Source organism: Taudactylus pleione, unplaced genomic scaffold, assembly GCF_031769625.1.
Source record: "Taudactylus pleione unplaced genomic scaffold, aTauple2 ptg000115l, whole genome shotgun sequence".
NCBI classification, from domain to species: Eukaryota; Metazoa; Chordata; class Amphibia; order Anura; family Myobatrachidae; genus Taudactylus; species Taudactylus pleione.
Genome location: NW_028284517.1, coordinates 1325804 through 1347988, shown reverse-complemented (window position 1 = coordinate 1347988; position 22185 = coordinate 1325804). Strand labels below are relative to the sequence as shown.

Here is a 22185-nt window from a genome sequence, read left to right as displayed (position 1 = left end):
AGAATCAGCGCTGATAGTGCAGGAATTGATTTCTTTGCATTGTATGTGACTTCTGCTAGCGTCTGCTGCCTGTACTTTCACTTTCTACTGTCAGCCATTTCACTGTACCTGTTCTTCTTCTGCTAAAGACCTTGCGGTGCGATGATTGCAGGGTGGTTCTCCCACTATACTAACAAGTATCAGTGAGAGGGGTCACATACTTACCATCATGTCTGAGAGTGACTTTCCTCTCCAGCTTATGTGTACTACGTGCAAGGTACCTATAGCGGAGGGGGAGGGTAGCGCGGAGGGGCTATGTCGACAGTGTTATTTATTGGCGAGTCCTATTACTCGCCCGGGGCTTGTACAGGAACCGCCCTGGGCTTGTTTCGCCACAGCGCTTACAACCCTAGTGGGCCAGTTAGCTCCGCAGCTTGCGTTTTCACAGATGGGATTGTCCCAGCAGTCAGTGGTGTCGTCACCCATGCAGGGTTTCCCGAGACAATTGATGGTACCCCACAGTCTCCCTATTTCTCCTCCCCAGGTCTCTCAGGAGACTGCGTGGGTTAATTTACTGACAAGTTCTGTACAGCATTGTGGGACTTGTTACAAGGGGAGTCTGTGTTGCGGCCAGTGGCGTCTTTGTCAGCTCCTTATGAGGATGACGACGGGACGTCTGATGATGGGGAGATTCTGGATCTTTCTGACCAAGAACCTCTCCGTACTAAAGAGTCGGACGCTAGGTCCAAGGTTTATATTCCTGGACTTATTCGGGCTGTCCGCACAGCTTTAGTGATTGAGGATGAAGATCCTCCGGTGTCCAAGTCTAAATATGCCTTTTTTAAGGATATTAAGGGTGACGCCACTGTGTTTCCTCTTTCGGGTCAGTTACTAGACCATTTAGAGGAGGCGTGGAAACACCCCGGTAAATGGTATCAGCCTCAGAGACGCTTGGCGGTGACTTACCCGTTTGCGGACAATTATTTTTCAAAGTGGGAATCCCCTCCACAGGTGGATTCTCATGTGACACACCTGGTCCGAAGTGCCACGTTGCCCATGCCCTCTATGTCCTCCTTGAAGGATGCTACGGATCGTAAGGTGGAGATCTGCCTAAAGTCCGTTTACTCCCTCGCGGGGGGGCAGCAAGGCCGGCTATGGCCATTTGTTGGGTAGCTAGAGCTATGGAGCGCTGGGCGAATAATTTGGAGGCGTCTTTAGATTCCGACTGTTCGACTGAACAGACCGAGTTGGTAGGCAATCTTCGGGACTCGGCCACTTACATCAATGAAGCGGCCTTGGATATCAGTACCCTAACTTCTCGGATTTCTTCGGCAGCTGTAGCTGCTCGTCGCACCTTACGGTTGCGATCTTGGAAGGCGGACACTGATTCCAAAAAGGGCTTAGAAGCTTTGCCTTTTAATGGAGAAGTCCTATTTGGTCCGGATCTGGACAAAATTGTAGCCACGCTGGCGGCAGCCAAATCTGCCTGTCTCCCGTCTGCTGCAGTTCCTTCCAGTTCAGGTACGGCGTCCTTTCGGCCTTACAGGACCCAGGGTAGGCCTAAAGCACAGTCTTTTCCCCGACAGGCTGGCCCCAAAAAATTGTCAAAGCCCCGGAAACAGGCCTGGAGTACCAGACGTCCGGCCCCTAAGTCGGATGACAAGCTGCGGCCTGACGGTCCGGGACTCCCGTTGGGGGATCCCAGAGTTGGAGGCCGCCTGCTGCAGTTCGCCCAGTGTTGGTCGGTGACTACGACAGACAATTGGGTTCACGAGGTGGTTTCTCACGGGTATGCCCTCTGCTTTCGGCACAGGCCCCCATCCCGATTCTTCACCACGGGTCTTCCATCAGACCGGAACAAAGCCACGGAACTGCGGAAGGTTTTGCACACTATGCTCCAGGCTGGAGTTATAGTGCCTGTTCCATTCTCCCAGAGGGGCCAGGGTTTCTATTCCAATCTGTTTTTGGTGCAGAAACCCAATGGGTCGTACCGTCCGATCCTCAACCTCAAAGCACTCAACAAGTCCTTGCGGGTGCCGAGGTTTCGGATGGAGACCCTACGGTCCATCATTCTGGCGCTGGAACCTGGGGATTACATGGTGTCGTTGGACATACAGGACGCTTACCTGCATGTCCCTATTCTTTTATGCCATCAACAGTTCCTCAGGTTTGCAATCCGCAACGATCGCTACCAGTTCCGGAACTTACCTTTTGGCCTGGCGACAGCACCACGTGTGTTCACCAAGGTTATGGCGGTCATGGCGGCTTCTCTGCGGCTGCAGGGAGTCCGCATGTTGCCGTACCTAGACGACCTTCTGTTGGTAGCAGGACCTCCAGAGCTCCTTTTACGTCATTTGGATCTGACAATTGCGGTACTGCAACGGCACGGCTGGTTAATAAAATGGCAGAAGTCCACCCTGATCCCGTCTCAGAGGATTCTACACCTCGGAGCCTTATTGGACTCCAGACAGCAGAGGATCTTTGTGACGGGGGAAAAGATCTCTGCCTTGCAGTTGAGGGTGCGCAGTTGTCTGCAGAGTCGCCGTGTGTCTCTACACTCGACGATGAGGTTACTGGGCTCCATGGTGTCGGTATTCGACATGGTGGAATATGCCCAGTTTCACTCCAGACCTCTGCAGCAATTGATCCTGTCCAAATGGAATGGACTGCCTCAGAGTCTAAAATCCCAGACGATGGTGCTCACTCCGGAGGTTCTCCTGTCCCTAGCCTGGTGGTTGCAAGCGACCCATCTCAACAAGGGTCGTCCATTCTGGGTGGTGAATTGGGTCCTGTTGACAACGGACGCCAGCCTTCGGGGCTGGGGAGCAGTCACGGGTCCACACTTGTTCCAGGGCAGGTGGACTCGGGCGGAAACAGAGCTTCCAATAAACATCTTGGAGCTCCGCGCGGTTTTCAATGCTCTCCAGCAGGCACATCGGGTTCTCCAAGGTCATCCCATGCAGGTCCAGTCGGACAACGCCACCACCGTGGCCTACATAAATCGGCAAGGAGGAACCCGAAGTCGGGCGGCTCTCGTAGAGGTGTCCCGAATCCTGGTTTGGGCGGAGTGCAATCTCCCAGCCATATCAGCAGTATTCATCCCAGGAGTCCTAAACAGGGAGGCGGACTTTCTCAGTCGCCAGGACATTCATCCGGGGGAATGGTCTCTGCACCAGGACGTCTTTCAACTTCTGGTGGACAGATGGGGTCTTCCAGAGATCGACCTCCTGTCGTCACAGCACAACAAGAAGTTGCCGGTGTACGGGTCTCGCACAAGAGACGAAGAGGCGTCTCTGGTGGATGCTCTGTCCGTCCAGTGGACGTGCCGGTTTGCTTATCTATTTCCTCAGTTTTCCCTTCTTTCACGGGTAATCCGGAAATTCAAACAGGAAGGAGGGACGCTCCTGTTGATAGCTCCCGCGTGGCCCCGGCGGCACTGGTTCTCAGACCTCCAGGGGCTGTCCGTGGACATTCCTCTGCGGTTGCCGTTACGACCGGACCTCCTGTCACAGGGTCCTTGTCTTCACCCGGACCTGACTCGGCTGTCTTTGACGGCGTGGCTGTTGAGACGGCCATGTTCAGGTCCAGGGGGTTTTCCAGCTCTGTAGTGCAAACTATGCTGAGGGCTCGGAAACCGTCTTCTGCAAGGATATACCATCGTGTGTGGCATACGTTCTTCCTGTGGTGTCGACCGAGAGGTTATGCTCCTCGGGAGTTCCGTCTGTCTAGGGTGTTAGCTTTCCTACAGGCGGGACTGGACCATGGGCTTCGCCTTGCGTCTCTGAAGGTGCAGGTGTCTGCCCTGTCCGTCTGGTTCCATCGTAGGATTGCTGCAATCCCTGATGTCCGCACCTTTATGCAAGGTGTTCTCTGAATTCAGCCACCTTTTGTTCCACCGGTGGCGCCTTGGGATTTAGCTGTGGTCCTGAGGGCTCTCCAGGGACCGCCGTTTCAACCACTGGGCTCAGTGGACCTCAAATGGCTGACAGCTAAAACAATTTTCCTTCTGGCCATTGCTTCGGCCAGACGTGTTTCTGACTTAGGGGCTCTCTCCTGTAGACCCCCTTTTCTGATTTTTCATAGGAACAGGGCGGTGCTGCGCACTCGTCCTGGTATCCTACCTAAAGTTGTTTCAAGTTTCCACATCAACGAGGAAATCGTTGTGCCGGCTTTCAACTCACCTGACCTTTCAGTGGGTGAGGCCACTTTGGATGTTGTGCGGGCCTTAAGGATTTATGTTGACCGCACTTCTTCGTTTAGGAAGTCGGACGCCTTGTTTGTCCTCTATGGCTTCCGTAAAAAGGGTTGGCCTGCTTCAAAGCAGATTTTGGCAGGCTGGATTCGTATGGCCATTTCAGAAGCGTATCTTCATGAAGCCCTTCCGGTTCATTCCTCTGTGAGGGCTCATTCCACTAGGTCTGTGGGTCCTTCGTGGGCAGCTCGACGTGGTGCCTCTGCAGTCCAGATCTGCAAGGCTGCCACGTGGTCCTCTGTCCATACCTTTGTGAGCTATTATGCGTTTGACACCTTTGCCTCTCGGGATGCTTACTTCGGGCGGCGGATTCTCCTTTCAGCACAGGAGCATCCCCACCCTCAAAGGATACTGCTTTGGGACATCCCCAAGGTATCCTGTGGATACCCTATGGACCCTGATGTAGAAAATATGAGATATGGTAAGAACTTACCTTTGTGATCTCTATTTCTACGAAGTCCATAGGGTTCCACAGGACTCCCGCCCTGTCGCACCTGTGCTGCAGATGGGCTTTACTCTGGTCACCGGTTTTTCCGTCTCCCTCTGGTGAGAATGTGATTCTTGTGTGTCCAGATCTTTTTTCCCTCTCTTCCTTCTCCTCCTCCGGCCTATGGCTTGGTACGTAACTGAGATGCCTTGGCTCGGGGGCGGGGTATAGGAGGGGGACCCTAGTGCATCCTGGGAGGCTGAAAACTTTAACTGTATGGTGCCCGATGCCTGACGTCATCACCTATACCCCAAGGTATCCTGTGGAACCCTATGGACTTCGTAGAAATAGAGATAACAAAGGTAAGTTCTTACCATATCTCATATTATATATATATATATATAAGTCCATCCGGTGTGGCACTCCACGTTTATGGAAAAAAATCAAACACACAGCTTAAGGTGTCAACGTTTCAATGCCAATAAAATAGCATTTTCATCAGGACGATGAACAATGATAAACACACTCACCTTATATACATGAACAAGTGTCACCCAGTGCCAATGCGCGGGACGGTCAGAGCGGGACTGCACGTCTGACCGCCGGCGCGTTCTAATGACGTCATTACGTCAAGACGTTCGTGCACCATCACCATGGCGACAGATATAGACAATGACAAAACATACACAAAACAAGGCGGATCATACACGAATAATGGGACTATAAATACACTGAATGTTTACAAACCTCTACGTCTGCACATGTAGATATAATAAACAAAACACAACACAAATAGATGGTACCGGCAGATAGAAGACCACAACTCATGCATGCCTGCAATGATGACAGCAATCGAATAAGATAATATAAATGGCAGCATACCTTTCCTATTAATGTTAAAAGACTTTGACACATGATGGTAAAAAACAGAACATCAACATTAGAGCAATCGTGTATAACATACTACAGAAATGAGCCGAGTCCAAGTTGTTCATTTAGACCTCTGGGGGCCATAGTACCCAACCGGTGTATCCACCGTACTTCACACTGCATCAACATTCGGGGTCTATTGCCCCCTCTTATCAGTGGTGGAATATGGTCAATCATGCAATATTTAATAGATGATAAAGGATGCCGGGCATTGGCAAAATGCCTGGCAACAGGCTGCTCACTTCTGCCACTGCTAATGGCTGCTCTAATGGCACTCCTATGGGCAGCCATGCGTTCTTTAAATGCCCTTTCGGTCTTCCCAATATAGGAAAGACCGCAGGGGCAAATAATTTTGTACACAACAAAATGCGTATTGCAAGTTAGTTTATGACGTATTTGAAATTTGTATCCTGAAAGGGGGTGAAAGAAGCTGTCACCAGGTATCAAGTACCTACAAGTAGTGCACGTGCACCTGATGCAGCCCAACTTACCACTATCCTTGTTATCTGCCTTGGGACCAGGGCTCGATATATCGGTTTTAACTATGATATCCCTAATGCTACGACTCAGTTTATAGCATGACGTTAAGTTGGTGCCTTGTAATTTTAGGTCGGGATCAGAGCAAACAATGGGCCATAATTTCTTTGATGTTCTATTGATATAATGGCTATGCTGATTAAAATGATTAACCCACGGTAGAAACGACGGTTTATTTTTAGTGTGACTCTGTGACAGAATGGTACTCCTATCTAACGCCAATACTCTAGCCTTGGTTTCTTTCAACAATCTTGGATCATAGCCTCTGTCTAGAAATTTAAGGATCATTTCATCCATTTGCATTTCGGCCTCTAAGGGGTCAGAATTAATGCGTTTAACCCTTAATAGTTGGGAATAGGGCAAACCTCTGATTAGAGGTTTGGGATGGCAACTGTCTGCCCTAAGAAGATTATTCCTGTCTGTTTCTTTGTGCAATAGGGTGGTAGAAATTTTGCCCTGATTTACAGATATATTCACATCTAGAAAGCTAACGCTTTCTTTACTTATGCTGCACGTAAGCTTGACCGGGCTGTCACTAGAATTATGTTGGTTAACAAGGTCAACAAGGTCTTGCTTGGGACCTAACCAAAACAAAAGTAGATCATCAATATAGCGCGAATAGAATGCTATTCTGCCTGAAATAGATGGATTGTCAAAAAACAAAAGCTTCTCTACAGCAAACATGTAAATATTTGCATAGGATGGGGCCACACTGGACCCCATTACACATCCAATAAGCTGGAGAAAGAATTTGTTATCATACATAAAAAAATTCCGTGTAAGGATAAGATGTAACAACTCAATAATTAAATCGATGTTTGGTCCTTCATAAAACTCATGATTGTTCAAAAAATGTTTGACAGCAGCTAATCCCTCCTCGTGTGGGATAATGGTGTACAAACTGCCGACGTCCAAACTGCAAAGCCAAATTTCATCTTGAAATATGGGTAAATCGGCTAATTTTCTAAGTAGAGTAGATGTGTCCAAAAGTTGGCAAGGATGACTTCTTATGCATGGTTGCATGATGGAGTCCAGGTAAATGGCTGTAGGCTGTAATAATGAGCCCCTGGCTGTAATTATGGGGCGACCTGGAGGGTCCACTAAAGACTTATGTATCTTTGGTATACAGTACAAAGCTGGTACCACCGGGTATGCTGGAATCAAAGCGTCTCGTACAACAGTTGTCATCCATCCCTGATTAACTGCGTTATCCAGGATATTAATTAGTGAATTTTTTATTTCATTTGTGGGATCCGAGGGCAATAATCGATAGGTGCATATGTCATCGAGATGTAAATTTACCTGCTGCTTGTATTTGCAGAGGTCTTGGATAACTAATGCTCCACCCTTATCCGCAGGTCGAAAAACCAACTGAGTATTTTGGGACAGAATTTTTAGGGCTGTAGCTTCATCTCTGGACATATTATGCCGCGTAGGGGGCAACTCAGCTAGATTAGATTCTACCTCGGTGTGTAACAGTCTCATAAAAGTTTTGATGGACGCATTCGTAGACAATGGGTCAAAATTAGACCTGGGCTGAAGTCTTTGTAATTCAGGTGTCAATGGCGCATTTTTATTGCAATGCGTGGACTCAGGAGATTTAGCAAAATACTCTTTAAGCTTAAGTTGCCTGTGCAACGAAAATTGCTCAATTTGCCACTGCAGAGGATTCAAATTAACTGTAGGCACAAAAGATAACCCTTTGCTTAAACCAGCTGTTTCTGTTTCTGAAAGTAAGTGGCTAGATAAGTTGACTACTAAGTTTTGCGTGGTAGTGGCGGTTTTGTTCCACGTCCTCTGCCTTTTATTTTGACCGCCCCTTCTGGTGTATTGCCTCCACCGCCTACTTCTTGTGACCTGGTGGTCACCCCTAAAGGGTGTAATTGGCGTTTCCCTCTTCCTCTGGTATCAGAACGGTCTTGGTCACTTTCAGATGACTTGTAATCAAAAGGCGAATCTGAGTCATATCTTTTAAATCGATTTCTCCTGAAAAAGGTTTTTCTGCCATCATTGCCTCGATCGATCCATCTGTACACTGTATGAAGTTCATAGTCTGTGTCAACTTTAATGCGCTTCTCTTTTTTATATTTAACCAGATCCCGCTTATATATTTGTATTTGTGCATTAAGTTTATCAAGCCATTTGGTATCTGGATCATTTTCTAAGGTAGATTTGTGCAGATTTTCAAAAGCACCTATTTTTTCTTTAACAGCATTTAATTCTTTAGTAGATTGTTCGATAATAAACAGCATAAGATCAAACGAACACTTATTTAAAATGCCCACCCAACGTCTGCAAAAGGCTGGATCATGTTTGCCTATAGTGGGGCAATTCTTTACTCTAAGTCCTCTGGGTATCTTTTTAACCCTATAGTAATCACTTAGAGTGGATCCGTGGTAAAAATAATCAATCTCACGTTTTTTATATTTCAAAATTTCATGGTATAAATCCTCCTCTGGAGTGGTCTCTAATTGATCAATTGACATACTTTTGAATAAAATAGCCTCTGCTTCTGATTCAGAGTATGAGTGGACATCCCCTATTGGGTATATATTGTGACTGTACCCACTGGCATTATCCTCCATAAGCTCATCAGCCATGGTGGGACTGATGTAATATCACACCTTACGTTTGGTGTTGTTTATGTAATTGATCAGGACACATACAAACAGTCGTATGGAAACAAGATAATTCAAAACGGATCTGACAGGGTTAATGCTTAAAATGCTGAGTTGTACAAATACTATTGCAGTACAGACACCAATTATGTGTTTTTACCTATAATAGGTGAATATGTTGAAAAGGTCATATATCACAATATAAAGCGTGAACAAAAATATGCCCAAGTATAATGTCCGCCTGTGCAAAAATGCAAAATGTAGCAGCCAATATGATTAAAGTGTTAAGTGCATAAAAAAGAACAAACTGAAGTCACTAAATGAAAGTTGTATAATCCATAATGGTGCCTTGACACAAAATATCCAGTAAGCCAGTCTGGATATCTAATACATACAGCTCTTAGGCCAGGCACTCAATGTAGCAATGGTTACTAAGCTGGTTGCCCCCACAAAATCCAATGATATGAAGTCCATCCGGTGTGGCACTCCACGCTTATGGAAATAAATCAAACACACAGCTTAAGGTGTCAACGTTTCAATGCCAATAAAATAGCATTTTCATCAGGACGATGAACAATGATAAACACACTCACCTTATATACATGAACAAGTGTCACCCAGTGCCAATGCGCGGGACGGTCAGAGCGGGACTGCACGTCTGACCGCCGGCGCGTTCTAATGACGTCATTACGTCAAGACGTTCGTGCACCATCACCATGGCGACAGATATAGACAATGACAAAACATACACAAAACAAGGCGGATCATACACGAATAATGGGACTATAAATACACTGAATGTGTACAAACATCTACGTCTGCACATGTAGATATAATAAGCAAAACACAACACAAATAGATGGTACCGGCAGATAGAAGACCACAACTCATGCATGCCTGCAATGATGACAGCAATCTAATAAGATAATATAAATGGCAGCATACCTTTCCTATTAATGTTAAAAGACTTTGACACATGATGGTAAAAAACAGAACATCAACATTAGAGCAATCGTGTATAACATACTACAGAAATGAGCCGAGTCCAAGTTGTTCATTTAGACCTCTGGGGGCCATAGTACCCAACCGGTGTATCCACCGTACTTCACACTGCATCAACATGTGCAGACGTAGATGTTTGTACACATTCAGTGTATTTATATATATACACACACAATATTAGGTGTCTAGGAGATTTATCTACCTCCGCTATAGATTACACTAAAAAAAAGTCTCCATTGCTACCTAATGTGAGTGCATATGATGCTTATATACAGTATTGAAATACATTTCACCGATGAGTAATATGATGCAATTGAATATATCTATCTCCAGTGATTAAGGATACTTTGCTTTTTGGGTGGAATCAATATCTTTAAAGAGTCCGTACTATCTTAGATAAAACAGTAATAAAAAAGTATGTTTTAACTTGTATCATATTTTATTTTTTTTTGTGATTGGAAACAATTTTCATAAGAGTACTCCCCAAAAAGGAATATCTTGCCCTTTTTAGCTCTTGCTAAAATAATTTTGAGTAGTTCTACTTTATTCCTGGCAGCGCTGCTAATTTAAGCATGTAATTCAGATTATTAATTAGTCTTTTACAAGCAATTATTTGGTATTGTATATATGCTTATTTGATGTACTATAATCCTATGCTGGATCATACTATATGTTTCAATATATACCAAATAATATATATTCTTTATCACACACTTTTTCCACACCAAATACAAGGCTGTTCCTAGCATCCAATATACTGCCATCACTATTCAGCTGCTGGACCCACTGAGCCCGACAGTCAGTGTCACATGTCCACCACCCCATACCCCACATTCCTAAAATGTAATTCCCATTATTGTTCTCTATAGTAGATGTGCTGCCTTCATACTGTGACATTTTACCAAGTGATATAATGAATATATATATATTAATTTCTACTTCAGGGTCCATAGGGTATCCACAGGATACCTTGGGGTATAGGTGTGACGTCAGTCGCAGGGCACCAAAGAGTTAAGCTTTCAGCCTCCCAGGATGCACTAGGTCCCCCTCCTATACCCCGCCCCCGGGCCAAGGCACCTCAGTTTAGTTTGGTGCCCGGCCGGAGTCGGGTGCACCTGTTGGAGTGGGGGCTAGAAGAGCCCCTGAAGCTTATTCTTCATGCAGCTGTGGCTGCACAACTGGATGAACAGCATGGACAGTCAGTCCTGACGTCCATGCTGTCTTCCCTACACCCCGCCGGTACCAGAACGCCGGTACTGATCCGGGGATGCTGGTGGGCGTCTGGGGTCACAGCTAGCGGTGACCCCAGATGCTCCGGACCATGGCCGGATTCAAGGGGGACAGAGGTAAGCAGCGGGGTCCCGCGGTGGGTCCCCGCTGATCACATGGTCCTAAGTCCCCAGGCAGGGGGCTCCCTGGGGACTGGCTGCAGCGTGGAGCCAGGCGACCAACCTGCGCTTCCACTACCCCCTGGGACAGCGGACCGCAGCAGAGCGGTAGCGCTGCGGCGTCCCAGGGGTTAAATGCATGCCAGGGGAGCGCGCCTTCCCTGTCTCACAGCCGGCGCCTCCCCCGCTGCACACAGCCCTCTCTGCATGCTGCCGACTGGTCCTGTGGCAGCGCTCCTCCCCCAGGCCAGCCTCCTCTCTGCTCCTCGGCGGCCATCTTCTCCAGAACGCATGGTGAACGCTGCTGGAAGCGCTGGACGGAAGCATCGTGGTCTGGGTCCCCCCGCATACCTCTCCTCCGCTGTGGTCAGGTCTGTGTATGCAGCGCTGTGTCCTACCAGGCCCTGTGTCTGTGTAGTTGAGTGATCAGCGCTGTTAGTGCAGGAATTGTTATTTTTCTGCATTGTATGTGACTGTGCTAGCGCTGCTGCCTGTAATCTTTTCTTCTCTAAACTGTCAGCTTTATTACTGTCCCTGTTCTTTCTGCTAAAGCCCTTGCGGTGCGGTGCTGCAGGGTGGTCTCTCGCCTATTTAATACTTAATTGGTGAGAGAGGTCACATACGTGGTGCCATCATGTCTGAAAGTGATTTTCCCCTCCGGCTACAGTGTACCACGTGCAAAGTACCGTTAGCGGAGGGGGAGGGTAGCGCGGAGGGCCTTTGCCGGCAGTGTTTGTCCATGGCGCGGCCTATTACGGTTACAGCACCGGTACAGGAGCCGCCCTGGGCTTGTTTCGCTCAGGCGTTAACAGCTTTAGTGGGCCAGTTAGCTCCGCAGCCCGCGTTTACTCCGATGGGTTTGTCCCAGCAGTCTGTGGTGTCGTCACCCATGCAGGGGTTCCCACGACAATTGGTGGTACCCCACAGTCTCCCTATTTCCCCGCTCCCGGGTTCTCAGGAGCCAGCGTGGGTTAACTCCCTGACGAGTTCTGTACAGCACTTGTCGGATGTGTTGCAAGGGGAGTCTGTGATGCGGTCTCATAAAAGGCCGGTGGCGTCTCTGTCCGCTCCTTATGAGGATGACGAAGGGACGTCTGATGATGGGGAGATTCTAGATCCTTACGATCAGGAACCTCTCCATACTAAGGACGCTGATGCTAAGTCCAAAGTATATATTCCTGGACTTATTCGGGCGGTCCGCACAGCCTTGGTGATTGAGGACGAAGTTCCCCCAGCGGCTAAATCTAAGTATGCCTTTTTCAAAGATGTGAAGGGCGATGCCACAGTCTTTCCTCTTTCGGGTCAGTTGGTGGACCATTTAGAGGAGGCGTGGAAACAACCTGGCAAAAGATACCAGCCGCACAGACGCCTGGCGGTGGCTTATCCGTTCGCGGATAATTATTTTGCGAAGTGGGAATCCCCTCCACAGGTGGATTCTCACGTGACCCGTCTTGTCCGTAGTGCCACATTGCCGATGCCATCCATGTCCTCCCTTAAGGATGCTACGGACCGCAAGGTAGAAATCTGCCTGAAGTCCGCTTATTCCCTTGCAGGGGGGGCAGCACGGCCGGCTATGGCCATTTGCTGGGTTGCCAGAGCGATGGAGCGCTGGGCGGATTCATTAGAGGCTTCTTTTGAATCCGACTGTCCGGCCGATCAGGCGGAGTTGATTGGCAATCTCCGTGATTCGGCCACCTACATCAACGAGGCGGCTCTAGACATTAGTACTCTGGTGTCTAGAATTTCTTCAGCAGCGGTAGCTGCTCGTCGCACCTTGTGGCTGCGATCCTGGAAGGCGGACGCAGATTCCAAGAAAGGTCTGGAAGCGTTGCCGTTTACCGGAGAAGTTCTCTTCGGTCCGGATCTGGATAAGATTGTGGCCACGCTGGCGGCAGCCAAATCTGCCTGTCTCCCGTCGGCCGCTGCTCCTTCTGGTTCGGGACCATCGTCCTTTCGGTCATCTAGGGCCCAGGGCAGGCCCAAACCACAGTCGTTTCCTCGACAGGCTGGCCCTAAGAAATCGGTCAAGCCCCGGAAGCAGGCATGGAGTACCAGACGTCCGGCCCCCAAGCCAGATGACAAGCCTGCGGCCTGACGGTCCGGGCCTCCCTTTGGGGGATCCCAGGGTGGGAGGCCGCCTGCTACAGTTCGCCCAGTGTTGGTCGACCACTACGACAGACACTTGGGTTCTGGAGGTGGTTTCCCACGGATACGCCCTCTCCTTCCGGCACAGACCCCCGGCTCGCTTCTTCACCACGGGTCTCCCATCAGACCGGAACAAGGCTACGGAGCTGCGGAAGGTATTGCACACTATGCTCCAGGCTGGAGTTATAGTGGCGGTTCCATTCTCCCAGAGGGGCCAGGGTTTCTATTCAAATCTATTTTTGGTACAGAAACCCAATGGGTCATATCGTCCGATTCTCAACCTCAAAGCACTCAACAAGTCTTTGCGGGTCCCGAAGTTTCGGATGGAGACCCTACGGTCCATCATTCTGGCGCTGGAACCTGGGGACTACTTGGTGTCATTGGACATACAGGACGCTTACCTGCATGTCCCTATTCTTTGGCGCCATCAACAGTTCCTCAGGTTTGCAATCAGCAGCGACCACTTCCAGTTTCGGGCGTTACCTTTTGGCCTGGCAACAGCACCACGTGTTTTCACCAAGGTGATGGCGGTCATGGCGGCTTCTCTGCGGCTGCAGGGAGTCCGCATGTTGCCGTATTTGGACGACCTGTTATTGGTGGCAGGATCTCCAGAGCTCCTGTTACGCCACTTGGACCTGACCATTGCACTGCTGCAACGGCACGGCTGGCTAATCAACTGGCAGAAGTCCACTCTAATCCCGTCTCGGAGGATTCTGCATCTTGGAGCCTTATTGGACTCGGGACAGCAAAGGATCTTCGTGACGGAGGACAAGATCTCTGCTTTACAGTCAAGGGTGCGCAGTTGTCTGCACAGCCGCCGGGTGTCCTTACACTCGGCGATGAGGTTACTGGGCTCCATGGTGTCGGTGTTCAACATGGTGGAATACGCCCAGTTTCACTCCAGACCTCTGCAGCACCTGATCCTGTCCAAGTGGAACGGGCTGACTCAGTCTCTGAAGTCCCAGACGATTGTGCTCACTCAGGAGGTTCGCCTGTCCCTTACGTGGTGGTTACAGACGACCCACCTCAACAAGGGACGTCCGTTCTGGGTTCCAAATTGGGTCCTGTTGACAACGGACGCCAGTCTTCGGGGCTGGGGAGCAGTTTCGGGTCCACACTGGTTCCAGGGCAGGTGGACGCCGACAGAAGCTGAGCTTCCAATAAATATCTTGGAACTCCGTGCGGTCTTCAATGCTCTCCAGCAGGCACAGCGGTTTCTCCAGGGTCGCCCGGTGCAGGTCCAGTCGGACAATGCTACCACCGTGGCCTACATAAACAGGCAAGGAGGAACTCGCAGTCGGGCGGCTCTCGTAGAGGTCTCTCGGATCCTGGTTTGGGCGGAGCGCAATCTTCCGGCCATATCAGCGGTCTTCATCCCGGGAGTGCTCAATTGGGAGGCGGACTTTCTAAGTCGCCAGGACGTTCATCCGGGGGAATGGTCCCTGCACCCGGACGTTTTTCAACTACTGGTGGACAGGTGGGGTCTTCCAGAAATCGACCTCATGGCGTCCCGGCACAACAACAAGTTGCCGGTGTACGGGTCTCGCACAAGAGACGAAGGGGCGTCTCTGGTGGATGCTCTGTCCGTCCGGTGGACGTTCCGGTTCGCATACCTGTTCCCTCCGGTCTCCCTTCTTCCACGGGTAATCCGGAAATTCAAACAGGAAGGAGGGACGCTCCTGTTGATAGCTCCCGCGTGGCCCAGACGGCACTGGTTCTCAGACCTTCAGGGTCTGTCCGTGGACATTCCTCTGCGGTTGCCGCTACGACCGGACCTTCTGTCTCAGGGTCCTTGCCTTCACCCGGACCTGACTCGGCTGTCTTTGACGGCGTGGCTGTTGAGACGGCCATGCTGAGGTCCCGGGGGTTTTCCAGCTCTGTGGTGCGTACCATGTTACGAGCTCGGAAACCGTCTTCCGCGAGGATATACCATCGCGTGTGGCATACGTTCTTCCAGTGGTGTCGACCGAGAGGTTATGCACCGCGGGAGTTTCGTCTGTCTCGGATTCTCGCCTTCCTGCAAGCGGGACTAGATCATGGGCTTCGCCTTGCTTCTTTGAAGGTACAGGTTTCGGCCCTATCTGTCTGGTTTCACCGTAGGATTGCTACAATCCCGGATGTGCGCACCTTTATGCAGGGTGTTCTCCGCATTCAGCCGCCCTTTGTTCCACCTGTGGCGCCTTGGGATTTGGCTGTGGTCCTGAGGGCTCTCCAAGGACCGCCGTTTGAACCACTGGGCTCAGTGGATCTTAAATGGCTAACAGCTAAGACTGTTTTCCTTCTGGCCATTGCTTCGGCCAGACGTGTTTCTGAGTTAGGGGCTCTTTCTTGTAGACCCCCTTTCTTGGTTTTTTATGGGAACAGGGCAGTGCTCCGCACTCGGCCCGAGTTTCTTCCCAAAGTTGTTTCCCAGTTTCATATTAACGAGGAAATAGTTGTTCCGGCCTTTAACTCACCGGGTCTTTCCGTGGGTGAGGCCTCTTTGGATGTTGTGCGGGCCTTAAGGACTTATGTTGACCGCACTTCTTCGTTTAGGAAGTCGGACGCTTTGTTTGTCCTCTTTGGCTTCCGTAAAAAGGGTTGGCCTGCTTCAAAGCAAACTTTGGCAGCCTGGATCCGTATGGCTATTTCTGAAGCTTATCTTCATGAAGGCCTACCGGTCCCTCCTTCTCTGAAGGCTCATTCCACTAGGTCTGTGGGTCCTTCGTGGGCAGCTCGACGTGGTGCCTCGGCAGTTCAGATCTGCAAGGCTGCTACGTGGTCTTCTGTCCATACCTTCGTGAGGTATTACAGGTTTGACACCTTCGCCTCTCAGGATGCTTCCTTCGGGCGGCGGATTCTCCTTTCTGCACAGGAGCGTCCCCACCCTTAAAGGATACTGCTTTGGGACATCCCCAAGGTATCCTGTGGATACCCTATGGACCCTGAAGTAGAAAATATGAGATATGGTAAGAACTTACCCTTGTTATCTCTATTTCTACGAAGTCCATAGGGTTCCACAGGACTCCCGCCCTGTCGCACCTGTGCTGCAGATGGGCTTTGCTCTGGTCACCGGTTTTCCGTCTCCCTCTGGTGAGAATGTGATTCTTGTATGTGTCCAGATCTTTGTTCTCTCTCTTCCTTCTCCTCCTCCGGCCTATGGCTTGGTAACTAACTGAGGTGCCTTGGCCCGGGGGCGGGGTATAGGAGGGGGACCTAGTGCATCCTGGGAGGCTGAAAGCTTAACTCTTTGGTGCCCTGCGACTGACGTCACACCTATACCCCAAGGTATCCTGTGGAACCCTATGGACTTCGTAGAAATAGAGATAACAAGGGTAAGTTCTTACCATATCTCATATTATTTGAAGCTTTAATGGCATGTCGAGCATTTAGAAAACTATAACTGCGATCATATTGTGTCCCAAAAGAGCCCTCCTGAGGTTCCTTCAAGCTCCCTAAGAACCAGTCATAGTAACATGTATTTCATTTTCAACTCCATGGCCGCCATTCACAAATGTGTGATCACCTTGGTCAGCTGATTACAAAAAGGATAAAGGAAGCACCTCCGCCTTCACCACTGTCCTTATCTCCCTCTCTAGCTGAGTAAGGCATGTGTAATGCTGGGTACACCCTAGGCGATGTGTGTACCCATCGACGGCAGATGCGACAGCATGATACATCGGACGGCCCGTACACACTGCACGATCTGGTGTGCGACTGCCCGATATATCGTTCCCCCCTACTGCATCCACAGGTATGTCGGCGTTCGGATCTTCTGATCTGCCCTGCATGCACAGCAAATGGGATGATACGATGAATGACGCACCTTAAGTGTAATGCAACCTATTCGTAGTGAGTCCTGGTGGGGTAGCTCAGGCAGTACAAGCAGGGAAATGTGTGACGCTCTGGGGTGGTAGCTGATACTTTTGAACCAGTATGATTTACCGCTGGTCGCATGGTTCAAATACCGACAGCGGCAGCCCGGCAGGGGTGAAAATCCAGATCGTCCAAAGGTAAGTATTTACTAACCCTATTGTACTCCTAACCCTAACCTTCCCTTAGGTGTGCTTGAACCTATGTCCCCTGGGGGGGCTGCCTAACCCGAACCTCCCGGGGGGGGGGTGCCTAACCCTAAATCCCCACCGGGAGCCCCTAACCTAAATTTCCCCCCCCCCCCCCCACCCCCCTCGGCTGTCCGCGCCCGGCTTATTTTCGATCGGTAAGCCGGGTGCCGGGCTCCCGGCGTAGCTCTAATGACTGCAGGGATTAGACCGTCGGGAAGCCGGCGGTCGGGATTACATCCGTCGGCTTCCCGACTGCTACCTGATACTTTAAGTAACAAACTTGGCTCTGGGGATTCGTGCTGTTGTTCTTCCTGTTTAGCGATACCTATATGACATTGCACCTCAAGAAAGCTTGTGTACCCTTTGTAAACTTGCCTAGAAATACCGCACCAGAAGGATTCTTGTACCATGGAGCCTGAGCCCACCCTTGGAGTAGAATTCCTAGATGAGACCCTTCTGAGGTTTGTTTCATTAAGAATGATGTTGGTTAGTTAGTAATATTTTCCTTCCCTGTACTCTTGCAGAACCTGTTGAAGGGAGGAAAACTCATTGCCGGGTTTGTGCAGCATGTGATGGTTACAGTATATGGGGGTCATTATGTGTGATTGTATCCCTCAGCCCAAAGAAACTCCAACCCACCCTCCTGAACAAATGACATGATTTCCTAGGTAGTGACATCAATGTGGGATACATTTGTCACTAAGGAGGATTTATATACTATACAAGGGCAGAAGATACCCAGATCAATACATGAATTTAATCCTGAAGTTGTAAATGTTTTTCTTAAACAGATTAATAAAACCACAGGGATACATGATGCCCCCAATCCTGGCTTCTAAGTTCAACCCTTTAGTGATCAGTAGAGAAAATGCAGATTGTTTATAGTACAGACTTATACCCCTTTCAGACATACGACCCAGAAAATTTCCTGCTCAGACCCGGGAATTTTATCCTGGGCAAATTCCCGGGTATTTGGTCAAGACCCCACTTTCACACTAAAGCGTCTACCCAGGAAATTCCCAGGAAGACCCCTTTCAGACAAGAGCAGGTTTTTTTTAGATTACCTGCCTCTCCTCTGCCGTCTGCCCCTCCTAGCCTATCCCCTCTCCGGCTGCCGCTGATGAGGTCATCAAAATGCATCAGGCAGCCTCCCAATCCAGCTATTTTCTTTTTTTTTATTTTATTAAGAAATTATTTGTTTTATCCCCTATTTGCCATACCCCCCCTCCCCCCCCCCCCTTCCTCAATGGGGAAGAGATAAAACCCCTTCCGTTAATGTACTGCCCTGGTGGTCCAGCGGGAGTGTGGGCGGCCCGCTGTGCCAGAGACCTGTCGGCGGTCTCCAGCGCTGGCGGGTGTCCCTGACGTCCGGCTGGAGTCCTCTGTGTCGCGATCTACAGCGACACAGCCCCGACGCGGGGGAGTGGTGAGCAGCAGCGCTGAGCGTCCTATAAGGCGCTCTGCGCTGCCAACTGAAAGCAGCAGCGCTGAACGTCCACGCTGGCAACTCCAAGCAGCAGCACTGAGCTCCCGGGTAGCACCATTCAGACATAAGCAGGGTAATTTCCTGGGACTTAAGTCACGGGAAATTCCCTGGTCGATTGAAAGGTCGGCTACCCGGTAACGTGTTCCCGGGTAGGTACCTGTCAGACATACGCGGCAACCTGGGAATTTGGCTGAGGCAGGCCAAATTCCCGGGATTCTCGGTATGTCTGAAAGGGGTATTAATGAAGAATGGGGACACACAGACAGCTATGAGAGAATTAACTGGATGTTTCCATTTGTGGGTGAAGAAGCTTATAAGTGGTGCTCGGGGCCAATAATTAATGCAGCTGTATCCAGCCTGTCTACAAGAATAACTATTCCATTAGAAGATAGAGATCTAAAGAATAAAAAATTAACGCTGCTTTAAGAAACTTTGTTTCTTCTGGACAGTACTTGAGCCCAGTATGGCTGTGGTTCCCAATAACTAGTGCACTTCAAGCTCTTTATAGGGATATGCAAGAGAAAAAAAATAAATGTAATAAATAAATTGAGATGATGCAAAAAGGAATTTATTTTCTGTGTGAAGCTTCTCAGGACAGAATTTCTAGTCTGGTTACCACCATTATCGACTGACCCGCAATGAAAGAATCGTATAATCGCACTTCAATTTGTTGAAGACTTTTTGTTGTAGAGAAACCTCACAATCATTCTACACGTCACCAGAGGCGAATCCCATAATTTGCTACAAGAGAGGAGAAATAAAATTTTTCCTTCATCATCTTCACATTAATGTTTCAGAGACGCAAGACTTCAGCGTCCTTGGGCATTTTCGCCGATTGGTGGGACAACATCCAAACAGCCTTTTTCAGTCATTCAGGAATAGGGAAGACCTGCTAGGACCAAAGCCTACAAAGTGACTATATACACCAAATATAAGTGATTCCTAAGAGCACCAATTAGCTGGTAAATCACTTTAAGAAGCCAACGGATTGCCGTCCTACACAAAATACGTGAGAAAAAGGGATTTTGCTATGGCGCTTAACATAAATAATCAGAACTAATTAAATAAAATAACAGTATATAATACCAGCGTTGTATATCATTTAAAAGTTGCTTTACGTAATTAAACCTAAATCCCCTACAAAACATTGTAATAAAAGTGATACAAATCTCTGTAACTGCACAGATGATACTCTTTTCTCCAACCACACAGGAGCTCCTCTCTTATCAGTGTTCATTTGCATATTAGATGCATAGCAGGTAAATGTACCTCTTTTACAGTATATACCGGTGGTAAATGAAAATATGACAATCTGATCATAAGATGTCAAGTTGCTCACCACTTCCTGGGTATTAAATGTTCAGTTCTAAGTCCAATTCCGGATCTCACAGATGGATTGTAGTATGTTTCCAGTATCTCCCCAGTAGGTAGAGCGTCGGGGAGGTTTAGAATAGTTCTCGATCTAATGTGGTTCAATCAAATGATTTATGCAAGACGTTTCCACATGCAATCAGTGCAGGAGTCACACTATATACCTTCCAGGGTTGTAGGAGGAATCACTATATATATACTCTGGGGGTGTAGGAGGAGTCGCACTGTACATCTTCCAGGGTTGTAGGAGCAGTCGCACTATACACCTTCCGGGGGTGTAGGAGGAGTCGCACTATATACCCTCTCGGGGTGTAGGAGGAGTCGCACTATACACCTTCTGGGGGTGTAGGAGGAATAACACTATACACCTTCCAGGGTTGTGGCAGGAGTCACACTATACACTTTCTGGGGGTGTGGGAGGAGTCACACTATACACCTTCCGGGGGTGTTGAAGGAGTCACACTATACACTTTCCGGGGGTGTGGGAGGAGTCACACTATACACCTTCCGGGGGTGTTGGAGGAGTCACACTATACACTTTCTGGGGGTGTGGGAGGAGTCACACTATACACCTTCCGGGGGTGTGGGAGGAGTCACACTATACACCTTCCGAGGGTGTGGGAGGAGTCACACTATACACCTTCCGGGGGTATGGGAGGAGTCACACTATACACTTTCCGGGGGTGTGGGAGGAGTCACACTATTATCCTCCAGGATTTTCTTTTTCCCGTTTCTACTCAGCTGACTAAGGTATTAACCCATTCATGCATGGAGTATTATAAGGAAAGGAAACTAACAGTAATAATTTGGCTATGCCTATCCTGCTGGTAGGGTTTGCTCGAGGGTGATGAGCTATTATTTATAAATTACTGGTATCTGTATGATAGCCTTTTGCTATTTTAACTGGCAGAGTGGCAAAAATATTACTTGCTGTTTTGTAAATTTACTAACCAACCTTTTATATGACTTGCAGAGATGCTCTGACGCATGTAGTTTCTATGTGATCTCCAACTTGTAGGGCGTGAAATTCCTTTGGGAGTGTGTGACCGGCAGAGGCATTACCGGCAGTCACGGCTGTATCATGGCAGATGAGATGGGATTGGGGAAGACCCTGCAGTGTATTACTCTCATGTGGACCCTTCTCAGACAGAGCCCAGACTTCAAGCCTGAAATTGACAAGGTCGTAGTGGTGTGTCCCTCCAGCCTGGTCAAGAACTGGTATAATGAAGTAGGCAAATGGCTGGAGGGGAGGATTCAGCCCTTGGCCATCGATGGGGGTTCTAAGAATGAGATTGACCAGAAACTAGGTATGTGCGAAGTCTGCCTTTCCCATAATAGTTACTCTATGTGCCCGTCCAAGCTAAGCGGTCTGTAACACCATATGCATTGTGCCCTCTCTTCATATACAATCTCCACCCCCAAGAATTACCTCATCACAATCGCTGTTACTGCCACTAAGCTAGGTCTCCTCCTCGGACTGCAGAACCTTATTTCCCTGAATAGACTTTACATGTAATAATAGTAAGGAATGTTTTTCCCTTTCCCTTTTAGCTGGCTTTATGAACCAGCACGGGACACGGGTCTCCTCACCGATCCTTATAATCTCCTATGAGACGTTCCGCCTTCACATGGAGGTTCTACATAAGGGTAGCGTGGGATTGGTCATATGTGATGAGGTGAGCACATGCATGTATAGTCTTTTGCTGTTTTATGTCTCCTAAAAGTCCCACTTTTCCCATAATGAGTGATAACGGGAGTGACAGTGGGAAAAATATTGATATGTTACAGATATTGGGGTCCCAGGTCTTCGTATTCTCCCGTGTGCATTTGATAAAGAAAAGGGTCATGGAAATCCTCTATACAGAGGTTCCTAATGTGTATATAAATAAGTAACCAGCAGTGGTTACTTATTGTGCTCTGGATAAAGGACGTGACGGGCAACTGTCAGCTCTATGGCTGCTTAGGGTCTACTGAGCCTTTACATGCGGCCTAAGCTTGTCTCTGCTT

General features: G+C 48.8%; 1 protein-coding gene across 1 annotated transcript in view; it reads left to right on the top strand.

Moving 5' to 3' along the window:
- The window catches only part of RAD54L (RAD54 like), a 59018-nt gene that overhangs the window by 10655 nt on the left and 26178 nt on the right, over positions 1 to 22185 (top strand). The window contains exons 7-8 of the mRNA XM_088471627.1: positions 21197 to 21485; positions 21730 to 21854. Of these exons, the coding sequence (XP_088327753.1) occupies positions 21197 to 21485; positions 21730 to 21854 (414 nt within the window). The remainder of the gene's footprint in view (positions 1 to 21196; positions 21486 to 21729; positions 21855 to 22185) is intronic.